At 33.4% G+C, this 17,065-nt stretch overlaps 2 protein-coding genes across 2 annotated transcripts; both read right to left on the bottom strand.

Annotated features, from left to right (window-relative positions):
• Window positions 1-1,488: 1,488 nt before the first annotated feature.
• Window positions 1,489-13,228, bottom strand: LOC136417634 (uncharacterized). The gene is made up of 15 exons (XM_066403412.1): window positions 12,902-13,228; window positions 10,373-10,609; window positions 9,262-9,474; window positions 8,858-9,107; window positions 8,595-8,807; window positions 7,935-8,541; window positions 6,710-6,779; window positions 5,563-6,027; window positions 5,244-5,508; window positions 4,751-5,143; window positions 3,901-4,301; window positions 3,625-3,844; window positions 3,386-3,572; window positions 3,040-3,335; window positions 1,489-2,985 (listed from the first exon to the last, which is right to left on the bottom strand). Exons 1-15 carry the CDS (start codon window positions 13,097-13,099, stop codon window positions 2,837-2,839), a joined length of 4,164 nt encoding a protein of 1,387 aa, XP_066259509.1. The 5' UTR covers window positions 13,100-13,228; the 3' UTR covers window positions 1,489-2,836.
• A 1,935-nt stretch (window positions 13,229-15,163) lies between these two features.
• On the bottom strand, window positions 15,164-16,811 carry RpL29 (ribosomal protein L29). The gene is made up of 4 exons (XM_066403380.1): window positions 16,764-16,811; window positions 16,494-16,575; window positions 16,368-16,432; window positions 15,164-15,316 (listed from the first exon to the last, which is right to left on the bottom strand). Exons 2-4 carry the CDS (start codon window positions 16,528-16,530, stop codon window positions 15,197-15,199), a joined length of 222 nt encoding a protein of 73 aa, XP_066259477.1. The 5' UTR covers window positions 16,531-16,575; window positions 16,764-16,811; the 3' UTR covers window positions 15,164-15,196.
• Window positions 16,812-17,065: the final 254 nt, after the last annotated feature.

Here is a 17,065-nt window from a genome sequence, read left to right as displayed (position 1 = left end):
TACAAATTTGATAGGAACAGTACGAAAACAGCTCAAATGTATTTTGAGTTATATCCGGAAAGACAACAGCCGCATAAAACATTATTTAAAACTTTCGAAAGCACCAAACTGAACAAAAACCTAAAATGAAGTATGGAAGCAGAATGGAAGAAGATTTTCAAAGGTACGAAAGTCAGCTAAATGTTGATCCAAAGTTTTAAATAATGTTTTATGCGGCTGTTGTCTTTCCGGATATAACTCAAAATACATTTGAGCTGTTTTCGTACTGTTCCTATCAAATTTGTAATAAAATCTTAACATATCTCGTTTCTCTTCATTTCTGAAGCTCATTTTCATTGGAAATATGTGCACGCTCTAATCTCGTTTGAGGAGTTCTGTCCTATAATGCGAACAAAAGAAAGTCTTTCGATGAAGTCAAGGCCAACTATGTAATATTTCTTTTTATTCAAATATTTCGGCTTTTAAAAAAGTAAATTATAAGAAGTTTTATATCAATGAAATCAGAATGAAACGCACTATTTTTCCGTCGAAAAATCCAATATGGCGCCCATAAGAAAAAATAAAGTTGATAATGGTAACCGAAAGACGAAACGTCGGATGGCAAATCTGAATATGTCATCGTGTAGCTGAGAAAAAGTGGCAATGAAAATGTGCTTACGGATTTAATCTTCCTTGTCAAATAACACTAAAAAAATAAAAATGGATTCTCCAATTTTTAGTTTTTCTCGGATATCTTTGGAAGTACTTGGAAAATTAAAATTTTGAAAATGGTATTCGATCAAGCGTTAGATTACGCAACTTTGCCCCCATTTAAACTTCTTCGTATCTCCTCTAATTTCCGAGATCCCAATGGTGAGGGTCGAATTTGAAATACCCTGTATATATTATTTTTTATTGTGCGCTCGTGTTCTGAACTGGTAATAGAACACTAACGATTTTGGTTTGAATTAAAAAAATTTAATAAGCAATAGAAATGTATAAAATGAGGAGAAACATTCATATGAACTTGTATATTCTAAAGCTGCGTTTTCCAAATACAGAATGATAAATTGTGAATTTTTCTTTTGTGGTAAACTTTCTGGATCAAGCTTTATGTTACCATCCATATTTTTTTGGTAACCCTTTTTTTCAGGAAAATTTAATTCCTTGTTCAATTTAAAAACTTTTTCGTTATTTTTATTTAATATTATGACTTTTCCCTATATCTGTAACCATTTTTGAACTATTCATAAAACTAAGATAGAAAGCACCACAAAAATAAGTAAAAGTTAGTGAACTATTTCTAGGTAGCAAGAGACCAACTTTACTTCCAAGAAACGCCTGTGTAATTAATACACTTGAATGAGACATAGTCCAAATAAGAAATAAAAACATATATTACTTGTTCTGATGTATACGTAGTTACAATATATTATTATAAAACATACACACATCGCAAATATCTAGGGATATTTTATGTTTAAAAATATAAATAATTAACAATTATGAACCTGATTATTTTTAATACATTAATAAAGGATGTCTATTTTTTCATTACTTACAACAAGAAAACTTAAATTTATTAGTGCCTCAAAAGAATACAAGGTCGAACAAAAGATAAATTTCTTTCATATAAAAATAATTTACGCAGTATACTTTTAAAATGTTGTAAAAAAACCTAAGAAATTAAAATTAATATCTCATTTGTGCCCCTATAGCATTCACCACTACCCGACACCTGCTAGGCATACTTAAAATTAAGTTAGCTAATAAATCTTAAGGAATCGTTCTCCATACTTCATGTAGGCGTTCAAACAGTTGATGGCGGTTCTCCAAGTGACCGTTATTCCTTAAAATCTTTCTATGGAGGATGTCCTATGTGTGCTCGATGGGATTGAGATCGGGTGATTTTTTTTTATTAATATTTAGAGCCACAATTTATTATTTTTAACTTTAAGAAAATACGTTACTAAATTATAATCCTAAAAATTTGTGATGTGTGTATTTTGGTATTCAATAATATTAAAACATTCGAATTGTATTATGGATAGTTGTTGTTTACTGGAGCAAAGTGATCTGAGTGCCAAAAAAAAAGTTTGTATATTACAAGGAAAAAATTGTTCAACAATAATTACTTAAATGTTTTGAAATTTTTTAGAGACCGCTTTTCATCACGTTACTAGTGGTCTGCAGATTTCCATCCACGGATAGTTACCTACTTTCTAGTTTTCCTTTTATTTATACTTTACTTATAACTTACTTAAAGAAACTATTTTGTAATTTATTTTATAGTATGGAAAAACGCCAACAACGCTGTAAAACCCCAAAATTATCTGGTAGTTTTTTGAGCAAAGTGAACCGTCAATTGTGGTAAACTGATGCTGATTTTTAGTATGAGGAAAACGAATTTCCAATTTTGGGACTCATATTACTTTGCCCCGAAAGGCTTTAGTTTACAATAAAAAAATATTCAGATCTACGTATAAACTACCAACTATTATAGATTGAAATTCGACAATTTTGGTACTTGAGATTCTTTTTCGAAGACTTTAAGTAGCTGCACATTATAATTTTTAGAGTTGCCGAAAGCATCCCGCTATTATGAGCTAAGACCAATGTCAACGTAGCATTTTGTCATAAAACGGTTCTAAATAAATTTATAACTCTAAATAAAATTCGCAAAAATGTACTTTATAAAATATGTAAATAAAGCTTGTTCTTGATATGATGTCAGATACCTTAGTAATGATTAGGTACTAAATCGTTCAATAACATTTCGCACAAAGTACAGCCTAATGTATCACTCACACGTTATGATTAGTATTTAAATATATTTTATATATTACATACTCATTGCTTAAGCAACTATGGCGCTTGATGGCGTTTGGTTCAAACCACATGTTCCGTCTCCTCGGTAAACTCTATAGTAACCCTGTTCTCCCCAAACTTTGCCCCAAGAATTTTTCACAATCCAATAAGGCAATGTTTTGTTAAACAATTTATAAGCTGAAAAATTAATTACAATAACGTTTCAAAAACTTACCATAATACAGTACTTACTATCGACACCATATCCAACAATCAAAACCCCATGATCCAGGTTATTAGGACTGCATAGTACTTTAAATGGATGAGACACACCACCGAAATAGAACTGCATAGCATTAGCATTGATGGCAATGGAGATAGGGCCGTTAGCCACCAACCATTTAGCCATATTTATCTCGTTATGGCTAATATTCAAAGCACCGGTCAGCTTCACTTTGATTTTGTTGGCGTTGAAGCTGCACTTGTCATCTATTCCTTCGTATGGATAGTCTGATTCACTTTCCAGTCCGCCCAGTTGCTCTATAACCCTAATTAAACCCTTCATCAATTTTTTAAATAACATTATCTTTATTAATACCTATAGGCAGAATCCATTAATCCTCCATCACAGCCTTGGTCTATTTTGTCGCAGTCTACTAATTCTTGTTCGGAAAACTCCAATAGTTTACCATGCTTAATAGCATATTGGCCCTCGACGTTTCCAGTGACACTAAATGCCCAACAACTACCGCAAGCCTCTTGATTTTTCACTTCAGTAACAGCTCCTATAAGGTAACCCTTAGAAATGATAACACAGGACAGATAGCCGCTACTGACCTTTCGTTCGCCAATCAAACTCCTTAGGAATGGCAACAATATCTGGAATTGACGCCTGACTAAAAGGTAATTCATTGTCAGTGCGTAAATCTGGTCTGTACCCGTGGCTTTTAGAAAACTCTTCTTCAGTAAGGTCTGCAAACTGTGTGATGCCATACTCCGCTGTGCCTATTTCCATTTCGTTAAGACGAGCGATTTTATTTACATTGTCTCCGAATACCTGGAAATAATCACCATATTAATAACGATTTTTATTACAAAATTAGACATTTATACCTTTAAACGATATTTATACTCCTCTTTACTTTTGTAGGTCTTATTAAACTTTTTGACAAATGACCCAAATGCCTGTTTTCTTTCTTTCTCTGACTCGTATTTTACTGTTTCTCTAAACGTATATTTTTGGTCAACAGTGTCACATTTAATAGTGTACTTTGCACCCCGCAGAATGTCGAGTTGATCCTGGATTGTAATTGCACATGTAAGACTTTCGCATAGCATATCTAAGCAACTAGATATTTTTGCTATAACGACGTCACCTTCAGCATCGGAATTAAAACGAAAACTAAAAACTCCAGTTACGTATTCGATTGTAAATACTCTCTTTGATCCCATTTTCTTGAAAAATTGTTGCATAGCCTTCCTTGCCACGTTTTGCACATTCCTGTATAATTCACCTAAAAAAATAATGTGGACAATAAAGAATTATATTTTGCTATTAGCGTGTGGTAAAGTGGCCGGTTTTACTTCACTCGTTTGAAAGTCACTCTCCGCTTAAGTCAGTTTGTACTAAAGTCAGAGATTAAAAACCCCATATATCAGAAACTAAAACCCCCATAAGTACAGTTGTAGTCGCTGTCAACAACGTCAAATTAATCGCAATCCGCTCAAAATCATTCATTAACAAAAAATCGTACATAAATGGGGGTCATTAATGTATGATTTTGTATAGAGTTGACGAACAACAATTGACGAAAAACTACACATATACACACATATTTTACACGAAATACTTGTCTTGAAATGTTTATTATTTAAGTGTGCGCTACATTTAAATTCTAGTTCCCATTTCAAAACAAATAAGCACTACTACTTTGTATTTCTCACTTTAGCCTCTAAATATTACCTTTTTCGTGTTCAAACATCCTACCCACTGGGATATACTGGTGCCCTACAACTTCCCTTTTCGATCTAAAAGTTTGCTCTGCCTCCCCTTCACAATTCACCCGAGTCTGAGTGAAATTTACCCAAGGCTTATCCCAAATGAAAAACGTGCAAATGCGACTTGGAGTTCCTTCGAGTTTAGTGCAATGATCTGATTCGGAGACGTTCGACTTCGAGCAGTTTGAAAGAGCGATTTCCGCTTTAATTTTTTGGAGCCTGCCTGCCACCACCTGCGTGCTCGATTCGAGAATGTTCACTGTCAAGTACTTTTGGTCGGCGGATGATGTTGTGTCAAGAAGTATAAGGGCGTTTTGAAGGTAAACTTGGGCCTCTTGTTTGGGGAAACTTGTCGCGCCTGAAAGGGGATTGATGATAACAATACCGAAGGTAATAATTTGACCAATTTTCATAAGAAATGATATACATTTTTTGAAATAAACAGTGCACCCACTTACATCCAGCGCAAAAACTTCTCTTAGATCTAGAAGTCGGTTCATTCTCAAAAGAAAATTCTTTCTGGTCACATGTAATATTGTATATTGTCCTGTTCAGCCAGGGCCTATCCCAAACCTCAACGATGCAAATTTCCGGGTCTGATCCCTCCAGTAAATCGCATGTATCGGCAAGATTTTGGTCGGTTTTCCTACATTTTGTAAGACCTATTTTTGCTTTGATAATGTACTCGATACCAGCAACCACTTGAGAGGATGCGGAGACCACCTAAAAAATATCAAAAGAATTTCTCAATTATATGATTTTATTGCAGTATTTTACCTCGACAGTTTTATGTTTATTGGGATGTACAGACGTAAAATCCAGATGAAGCAAAGTGGTACTCAGGAACTTTTTCACATCCGGATTATCTACGTCTAGTGGAGACACACCACCTAAAATTTGTCGTCTATAGCGACTGTAATTGGTCCTATTCCTGTCATTTTCGTCCTTTTTAATATTCTGGCATTGTGACTTTACTACTTTAGGGTTAGAGTAATCGTCATCCACGTGTACTTGCACTTTACAGATTTTGGTCAGATTGGTAAACAATTTTTCCCTGCAGTTTTCATGGTGCTCGTGTTCCTGGCACTGCGATATGCCAAGACGGAGGATGATTTGGTAATAGGTTCCTTCGAGTTTGAGTTTTTTTGCTCCCAGTATTTGTAATATGACTCTCTTATGGTTATCGTCGTCGATATTGTCTAGGGTGTTGGCGGCAAAATCGGCCAAATCTCTCACAATTATCTGTAATAATATTTTTTTAGTAAAGCATGTGTTAGATGGAAATTATAATAATGCTGAGCTAATTCGAACATGTCTCAAATTGTAGTTGAAAAATTTTACCAAAAATATTTTGCTTTCTTATAAAATCCTAATCGACCACCTGGGTACATTTCGTCACATTCAATAAATGAATATTCATAGAATTAATAGACACCATTAACCCCCATATTTTTCGTACGTTCGAACACTGGCTTAATTCTAAAGGATGGCTTAAATTAACAATATTGCACATAGGAGTGTCAAATTAAACCATGTTTAGACTTAAGCTCAGCTTATAAACCTACGCAGAATAGTAAGTACCTTATGCCATAATAGTATTCTGTAAAATGTACATGGAAAACAATCAAATTTAGGGTATTATTGTAAGTAAAAATGCAAAAAAAAAAGATTTATAAACATACATTTTTACAGGCAAGAAGGGACCTATCAGTAAATAAGTCTGAAACTTCAACCTCTTGATGGTGACAATGTTTTTTTAGTGCCAAATCATTCATGTGCTTTACCATTAAGTGTTTTCATATCCTGGATCGACCTCAACTTTCAACAATTTCTGTGGAAATTAATTTATAATCAAAATTGACAGCGCTTTCATGATTTGGCCCTAATAATGTGCTTGTTAAAAGATTTTATTATATTACCTTACCTTTTCTTCTGGTGGTACTTTTTCCAACTGACCGACTGATCTTTTCCACTTTCTATTAGATTGTTGATTCCTAGACAAATACGGACAATTTAAAAAATTGAAACAGCACTCCTCAATTTAAGCTGATTCTTTAAGAATTTATGCCTTTTAGAAACACAAAAAAATCCAGTCATTCAAAATTAATCACAATGTGGACCACCGAACTTCGACACGATATCTTGAGAGGTCATGACGTAAGTGACAGGGCATAAAGGGGTGGTCAAAATAATTTTAGAATGAAAATCTACGAAGAACGGGCCACCGCATCGTCTACTGAGGCACGTGTATTATTAGACGTTCTGAAATTAATTTTAATCATTACACTGTTTCGTTATCAACAATAACATTTTTATGATAGAAATAACCAATGGGAAAACATCTTTTAATAATGAAAATTGAATAGTTAATCGTTATAAATACAGGTATAGGCTCGTCTACTGCTTTGCTGCAAAAAAAGGTATCTCTAACTTACTCTAATTGATATCTCTCACTACAAATAAATTGTAATTTTATCTAACAATAGTACAAAAATGTATAAATTAATATTTAATGGAACTAACAGTTTTAAGATTTACATCTCTGGGAAATGATTAACATGGGCCTCTAGAACTTCAACATATTTTTTTTTTATTTTAAATACCTTCAAACTTGATACAAAAAAATATGAACTATTTCCCACTCAATAATAATGTTAATTAAAATACGATGGTAAAGGAAAAAAATTGGAAAACAAAGTGTTACATTTAGCAAACGTGTTCAAGTTCTATAGAATTTAAATCTAAATTTCGACTACACCTGGATAATAACAAATTAAATACAGTTTTAATTACTAAAACATGATTTTGAACATTATTTTGACTCCCCCCCCTTTACCAATGCTTTCTTTTAAAATAGACAAATGCGCTGTAAATGAGCATCAAATTTATTATTTATTTTATGACGCTGATTACAGGCAATGACTAGAAACTCTTACCCTCAGTCAATTAAACTTACACGTGTTCATATGTTATTGCACTGCCCATTTTGATGCACCGGATGAGCACACTTTTTCTATTTAACCAAAATTTAAATTCGTGGTGGTACATGTTTTCGGTTGAAATTCGTTGCAGCATCATTATTTACACAACACAACAAGTAATGTATAAAAAAATAATAATTACAATCCTAATCAAAATCTATTTCTTACCTTAAATATGCACTTCTCTTATTTCGCCTCCTGTTATCGGCTTCAAAGCTATCTATCGAATCACCAGAGTCCCAACTAGTTTTATTATCTGATTTATTCTTGCTCTTCGTATCGGATTTTAAAGAGTCTTCCGGCTTATATTCCTCCACTAGTTTAACAACGGAAATATTATTATTTTCTATAACTAGAGTAGTCTCTTGTTGATGATTTTCGATCTTCTCTTCTGAAGAACTATCACTTTTTGATTGCTCTGATGAGTTACCCTTCTTAGATTTAATTTCTTCTGAGGAACTACTATCCGACTTGGACTTATTAGATTTGGTTTCCTGTTCTTCTGAGTTATCTTTGCTACCTCTGACGTAACGAACAAAAACATCGTCGCCATCTATATAGTGGTTTCTAAAAGTCTCTAGACTGGACAGCATGTCTGGCTCGTCGAATAAACCCGAGTACTGACTTGACGATTTGTAAGTCATTACAACGGGTTCCGATTCCTCAATAATGGGCATTGAAACGAAGAGAGTGCGCAACTGTGGTTCTGGAACATTGTTTAATGGTTCTAATTTTAAGTTGTTGACGTTTGAGTTAATTACAGGAGGTTCGTCCCCTGAAAATAAGACTTATATATTTTCGCATATTAATGCAGATTTTTAGTGTTACCATTAATGGTTTCCTGTTGCATGAAACGAGGCGATAACTGTTCAGAAACTTGAGCTTTTCGCGAAGTCTCAGAAGAAGATTCGGGTAAAATTTGAGATTCTAAGGAAGCCAAGAGATCGGCATCAAATTGCTGGTCTAAAATGCCAGTTTTGGCCATAGCATCATAGTTCGGACGATATGATCTAGGCCTATTTGGATTTGGAAAAATCAAATCTACAAAACATCCAATGAAAACGATAAATTTCAAATACAACCACACAAACCTTTATGAGGTACAATTTCATTGCTTATATCATTTCTTTCGCTTAGAGCCACAAATTCCTGCGAAACTGTACAATTATTCTTAATAATCTGCTTTTTTTTGCTAATCCACGGTTGCTCGATAAAGACCACCTCGCAAATAAAGGGGTCAGTAGTAGTATCTAATGCGCACGGTGCGGATAAGTCGGCATCTTTAGTACATGTAGTTCCTGCGACGTCTGCTAGAAGGATGTATTTTACACCGGCAACTATCTAAGAATAAAGTTGAAGTTGTTATTAAAAAATCAACAAGTAGCAACTAATATTAAAAAAAAATAAAGAAAAAAGTTAATAATGCAAAACAAAAATTTAATTGAGATACTGTAAAAAACAAATTTCTGAAATACAACTTTAAAAATGCCCTTACTTGTTGCTGTAATCTCCTAATATTTGTTATTTTATATCGATTGGTTTTTTCGCTTTCAATGTGTTTGATGGCAGTGTTAACTAATTCATCCACCCCTTCCACATCCTTATTCAAATCAAAAGGGCAGCCTAGACATGGGATGGTTTCTCTTCTTACTGCTACAAAGTCTGGGTTTTCCTGTTCTGGAGGCAGAGCTTCGTGACTAAGATCCAACTAAAAATTTGTTTTTGTACTCAAAAAATTGTTAAGACAAAACCCAACAAACATAATACAAAAGTCTTGACACTGTCAATGCACCAACACATTATATAGGTTCGATGTCCATCCTGAAGAGCAGTGTCCTAATTATAGTCTTTTTTAAGTATAAACGGTTACATGTTAGAAAAATTCAAACAAATCTCTGAAATTAGCGAATTTCATTGGATTATTTTCCTTTACCTCATTACCTATTATAAGGACATTTAGACTTTTAAAAGACATTTAACCTTAATATCCCCAGATTCGTGTGTCTAATTCTCGTAGAATGGATAAGTGCCTACATATTTCCTTTCATTATCAATGAAATTAACGAATTTTAAAATATTTTTATGCTTGGTTTTAGGGTCAATGTTTCTGAACAACAAGGCAAAATATAAATACCAAAATGACCCAGTTTGTCGTTCGTGAAACTATAAAATCATTGGACATTAGTGTTATCACAGACTACCGGCACGAAATATGCATAATAAGAAAGACTTTAGTACATAATAATCTTTTGTTCTTTCCGACACAACACTTTCCAAGTTAACAACAAATGCTTTGTTTATTACCAATTAGGAAATTGGATCGGATCTCGTTATAGCCGACCTCTAAAAGGTGAATCACTTTTTACATCAATGTTACTAGTAATAAAAAGAAAGGTGATGACGCATTGTTAAAAATAAGACAATTGCTTATAAATATCAGCATCAACACATTTAGATTATTAAAAATAATGGATAACACATAAAGATATGTCTTAATAAACCATGTAAAGATTGAATTTTCTTTGGTTAATCCCTGGTTTATAACATATTACTGTTAAGAATATACATATACAAAGAATTTATCAATTTGGAATCTTCAATTTTACCTTCTCGATTCCAACGCTCTGATCTTCCTCCGTTAAAGGCACAGTCTTCTCATTATCGAAATCTTCGATAGTAATGTCAATTTTGGGGTTGCATCGTACATCGCCCAGTATCAGATAGGAGGTGCCCATCTCGCTCAAGTAGGAGTGACATATAAGGATAGCATCGTTGCAAGGAATACCTGGGAACCTATTATTGCAGCTGACTTCAACTTCTGTAGTGGTTTCTATCACATCAGGCTGAAAAACGAAATAGTAGTATACTAATAGAAATGAATTAGCCCATGGAAGTAATTATAACAATGTCAAATGATACACGTAAATTTTCAGAGTCGAATATTGCTCGATGTTTTGTAACTTTTTAATGGACGATCCTACACCATCCTCAATTTTTAATAAAACAACGTAGGGGCCAACTGCATTCCTTGAACTGATTTACTAATTTAAGCTTTGCTGTCTCGTTAATTGAATAGATACAGGCATATCCTCACAATACTTAAGTTTTTATTAAAATTGAGCCAAAGCTGCCCCCGCGGATTTTTAAATGACGGAAGTACTTTTGTTAAGACTTGGGCCCTATTAGTTCGAGGTATTAATTGCCAGTTCTTTAGCTTATAGGTTTGAATCTAAACCCTATGTTATGCCCATGTATATCGCAATCTGTTTTAGTAATATTTCTGGCATGACTAGATTGAAGTACTATTATCTTCCAATAAGGGGGTTCTTGGGCACTAGAATTTTCATCACTTTTCTTTGGCGAAATTTGCAATTTGAATGTAAGCACCTTTTGTAAAGTCAGTGTGATTGCAATAAACTACTAAAGGGCCAATATAGCTGTTGACCTAAATGCTTTAAAATGATATATAGCAAGTTGGCCGGTAATGGGTTCCGAGTAGGATTACGCCTATGCCTGGGGCCGTCAGTTTTTGGTACTTAAGAACTAAGTGAAGCGGCCAGGGGGTCTTTTTCTCATTACTCGTGAATCGAACGCATTCTGGTCTATCGCATTTCCCGATTTTGTCATTTTGTTTAAATCGTTTTTTCTCGTATTCTTTACCACGGAGACTTAGTTGAATCACTTCTATCGTGTAGTAGCTCGATGTCAACTTTGCCTAAATTGTATCGATACTGTTCAAGTTAGTTAGTAGTGTAATTAATAAATCTTGTTATCGTTACACGAGATGTTGATAATTTTGACCAGAAAACAGTGTCCCTGAGATTGCAGCTTCAAGGTAGTCCGAACGTGAGTATCCAGTCCACGATTATTTTAAGTGGGTGGACCCAACAAGCCGGATCAACCAAACCACTTTGGAGCCTTCATTCTGAACCAAACAACTTTTTTCAAATAAAATAAACATTTAGTGTGTGAAAGAAGCTGGGAAGGAAGTGATACATCAACAACAAAAGTTAAATTACTCAACAGGCAGTTAGACCAGTTAAATATAATTAGCACCCTGTAAAGGGTCAAAAAGATTTTCCAAAAATAGAATTTTTATACACTTATATACAACTGTGATAAACTAGGCGCAATAATATTAGCTTATCAGAAATAATATCTTTAAATAACTATATGCTAATGTATTTTTGTATGACCTTTTGATATTCTGGAGGAATAACAAGATTAAGTGAATTTACTAGCTTTGAAAATTTATATTGACCTGGTCACTAAATTAATACATAAGTAAACGGGTCTGGCAATTTCCAAATTAATTTAATCACAGCTTATTAATCTAGAAATAAATAGGTCCATGACCCCTCTGATAAAGTTGAAACCAGCATAGTTTTAAGTACAAACGGAACTGTTTGTTTACATCTTAAGTTTCATAGCGGAAACAATAACTTTGCACTTCAGGCATAAAAAATTCCCTGATTTGAATTGGAGAGTAATTTGTTTGTTCATGATAATTAGCCATAAGGATTGAAATAATGATTGTATTGGAATTTGTCCCTGTATTGGGAACTTTGAGGTAAACATTAAATTTAACTATTATAAAACTCTTCAAAGACATATTGTAGAGCTTGGAAACTCTAATTCATACTTGCTGTTCCTAGAAGAGATTTTCTGGTTGAACTATTAATAATACCAGACAAGAGTGTAGGTGATAGAAGTTGTTTTTTAGGGGCAGGTTTGAAAATGTTTGATTATTAAGGGTGTATATTATAATACATTGTGTATAGTCTGCAAATTAAAATTCTGTGGTCGTTGTTTAAAATTGAGAAAATTCTCAGAACATACTGACATCAGTATAATTTTGTGGTTGGAACACAGGACTAGATTTTGATTGCAATATATAGCCCTGAGTAAATAATTATTTATAAAGATTACACTAGCTTATTGGTCTTACACATCTTTTCATAGAGAGCAAGGGTTTTTTGAGCCGAGACAAAAATATCTTTAAACCTATATTATAAACATTTCTTTTTAGTTTAACTTTGACAACTACTGGTAAATAGCCTTATTCCCTTGGTCTTTCAGTCAAAAAGTCCCGAGGTGTCTGAACAACAAATTAATAAAGAAATGTGGCATCTTACCTTTCTATGTAGATCCAACAGAGAGCCTCTATTGTAGTTATACACATTATTGGGATTTGCATTTAAATGCCGTAATATCGTAGAAATAAGAGATTCCGAGTCAACATTTCCGGGACCTTCACTGCTAACACCACTATTTACAAGCAAAATTGAAATATAAAATGGCAGTTGAATTCGTAACATCTTCAATGATGCCATTGTCGCCGCGGCATATCACCGTACACTGAAGTAGACCTATTAATAACCACGTCTTGTTTTAAATAATGCGCATTAATAACGTTCGGACAACTTACTTCTACTGAGAAGGATGTGACGATTGTGATCACAAATAGGTAGAGGAGTATTTATCTGATTTGATTGTCATGCAACCAAAACAAAGCATGGGAAAGGAACGTAAACACAAAACAGCTGATCTGACAAAGGAGACAGAAGGACCGGACGTATAGTGATGATTTCATAAACGTCAAATGAAGAAAATGTCAAAATAAAAGAAATTAATAGGCATCAAGGAAATCAATGTAAACTATTACGTAATTTTGTCTTCAACAGAAGAGTTGCAAAAATTCCTTTTGGTGTTAATTGCCGTTTTGATCAACCAGTGTTTTTAGGTACATCAAGCAAGATTCACGCATGGTATGTGGGCGCCGATTTACTAGCACTCCAAAATTTGCCTGATTACACGTACAAAAACACTTGTGCTAGTCAACTGACGCCAGTGATTCGTGCAAGTGCAAATGCTGCTGTAGGAAAGTGTCGACAGCATTTCTTCAAATATTTTTTAGCAAAAGTTCAAATAGAAACAGCACATTTTGGACAATGTAACCCGGTGACATGTCTTTCTACTCATTGGTTTCATCATAGGACATACAGGGTGTACCATTGAAAATTTTGCACCTGAATTATTTTGGAGCACGATCAAATTATTAGAAATTATCGCGACACATCAATTTTAATTACGAGGAAGCATATTTTAGTGTTAAATGTAAATTTACCAAAACCACCTCCTTCGAGGAGGTACATCTCACTTTAGAATCTCAAATGGCACTATAGGCCGAGTAACACCTCACTTGAAAGGGTTTTTAATTCTGGTTGTGATCATGCAATTTTTTTTTCAATTTTAGATACATTGAAATATGATGGATATACATTGAAAATAATTGAAATTTTTCCTTCAAATTGATTTACTGCTGCTAAAAAAATGGGTGGCTGTAAAGGCAAATTTGATAAATTGAAAGTGGGAAGGTTTTACACACAGTCACCTCAAAACCTCATTTGCTCAGTCTGTACCTACATTTAAATTTGTGGATTACGTTGGTTTATTATTTAACAGGTGATTTACAATTGAAAAACAAGTACACGCTGACAATCAGAATAAAAAACCCTATCAAATGAGTTGTCACTAGCCCTATAGTGCCCTTTGAAATTCTAATCATTAATGCACCCCCGCGAAGGGAGTTATTTTGGTAAATCGGCATTTAACGTTAAAATATGCCCCCCTCGAAAACAAAATCAACATGTCACAGCTATTTCTAATATTTTGATCGTAGTTCAAAATAGTCAGGGTGCAAAATTTTCAATGGTACACCCTGTATATCCGAAGTTATAATATATGCATATAGGTATGTAGCCTGAAATAGATAGATCTAGAAAAGGATGGAAACCATAGGCAGGTATCAGTTCTAACATTTTGTTGAGTTATCCACAATGTTTCCATCTATTGGCAATTTTTCTAGGATCGCGTGCCCTGCTGTGGTCAATTAGTTCTTTCCTTTCTCCTTGAATGCTCATTTTCAAAACTTAGCAAACAGAAATACTTTTCTAACACACATCTTCAAATATTCGCGTAAATATTTTTTCATTTCAAACTCCCCACGGCTGATTTACCACACTAGATCTCTGCTGGACGAACTACTTAGAAATAAAAACATTTCGAGTTAATTTACAAAATGGCAAAATTGAAGCCCGCTTACAGTTTCCATTTTTGCGTCTTCCGTTCCACACTACATCCGCATGAGCGTGTTTTTGAATTTATGTCCCATGCTATACATGCACATGTCTGATGAAATCAATAAGTAGAAACGTGTATCGTCGGGTTACTCAACATCTTTTTTGTCTTTTTACCTTAACGCTTGCTCATGACATTTTGGCAAATGCTGTTAATGGCAACATTTTCCTAACATGTCCAGTCACCCGTATAAACGTTTCCTTGTTAAAATGAAAAACATTCTTATCAACTCGATTTTAAAAAATAATTAGGTAAAGTTTTCTCAAAAACCTTTATTAACTAATGTACATCTACTTTTTGGCCTTCGCCTCACGTTCAGCTTTCCTTTGGGCAGCCACAGCTTGCTGTTTTTTCGTACTCAAGTTGTGCCTCTTGGAAAACTTCTGGTTCTTCAAGAATTTAGCATCCATCTGAAGAAAATTTTGTCATATTATGCAGGAATCCAAATATAGATATTAAATGCGTGTTTTGTTTTATAAGCAGATGCAGTAACAAACTTAACAAAAGTTCTTCAAACTTTATTTATTCATTAGATATAGTTCTTGGCAATTAACTAAATTTAGAGATAAACTAGTGCCAAGTACATTGATACACTTTGTGCACTATATGTATGTAGCTAAGTTATTGGTAGGGCATGCTTCCTTTCATAATGGGTAGTGGAAAAAACAAACATACTTTGCTTGGAATTAAAATGATTACATGATATTTGGAAAACTTTGAAGGTACATTATTGGAATAGAAACAAAACTGAAAGTAATTTATGTTTTGAGAGCACTTCTTCAATATATTGGCAGCATTGCAGCAACTTTTCTTTTTCTTGCAGAAATCAAATATGAAGAAAAAATAAAGGTTTCTATTTAAATTGAAGGATGATTTACTGTCCACACATTGGTTCACCTTTGTTAATTTAGGCACCCTTTTCCAATTCAATTCAATCATTTTTAAAGAAATAAATAATTGCCTTTAGAAATTCTAATGATCTTTAATAAAAGTAAATTAAGTATTAAAACCTTTTGGTGTCAATGAGTTAACATTATGATTTTAAATAAAAATAACTGGAACCAAAAGGACTCATTTTTTACTTGGAGTTTCTATACAAAATTGTTCACCAGAATGTCCCTTATAATCTCTTTAAGTTAGGAACAACCTTTTTGGAACACCCTATATATTACATGTTACTGAATATGCACTGTGTAATATTATTAATTTAAATTTATACTATGATCATCTATACTATATCATCAATATAGATATGTTATAAAATACATAAAAAATGTATCATCTTATACTTTTTTTGTACTTTATAATGTGTCTACACTGATGACTTCTATAACATGAATTTTTGTTAGGATATATTGAAAACAAATAATATAAATTTATCTAAGACATGCCTCTGATACTTCAAAGCCGACTAGACTTTTTTTCTTATGATTGTAACTAAAAAATATTCCAAAAACTTACCCCTAACGTGGATTCGTGTAAGAATTTCTTGGGCTTTTTGATGCCATTTCTGTGGGCTTTGCGATCTAAAACAAAGTTAAATAAAATAAATGATCCCGTGTGATGTAGAGATTATTTGTTACATACTTTGGTTGTGATTTGTATGATTTTTTGACTTGGCCATAGTTTCTGCTACGTTTTCTGGGTATGAGGGTCCAAAACTCCCAAACTGCAAATGTAAGCAAATAGGTTAGAAGGTTCACTTAAAAAAATCATTTTATTTTAGAAATATAAATAAAATTGATACTCAAAGAAGCCTTTCAGATTTAAACATGAAAATTAATGAAAAAAGTTTGCAGATTACTAAAAAAAAAAGAGATTTTCTTTAAAAATATCGCAAAACTGTTCCGTCATTACCTTCGAAAACTTTAGGAAGAACTAGGGACGGAAATGTATCGACATCGACGCTTTCGCTTTTGAGATACTTCTATCGATTCGGTAATCGGCCTTAAGTAGCCAATAAATAAAATAGGGATACGAATTGGATCTAAAGTAATAGAGATTCATCAATCTCTCCAATAATATTATATAAGAAGGATACCAATAATGAAATGTGAGAGTTAACAAGTAGTATACATAATCTACATTTCAAACCTCTACTCTCGATTCGTTTTGCAAATTTAACGATAGTGCACCGTATTTTATTCTATAGGAATATA

Source organism: Euwallacea similis, chromosome 29, assembly GCF_039881205.1.
Source record: "Euwallacea similis isolate ESF13 chromosome 29, ESF131.1, whole genome shotgun sequence".
Taxonomy (NCBI): Eukaryota; Metazoa; Arthropoda; class Insecta; order Coleoptera; family Curculionidae; genus Euwallacea; species Euwallacea similis.
This window is presented reverse-complemented; position numbering and strand designations above follow the sequence as displayed.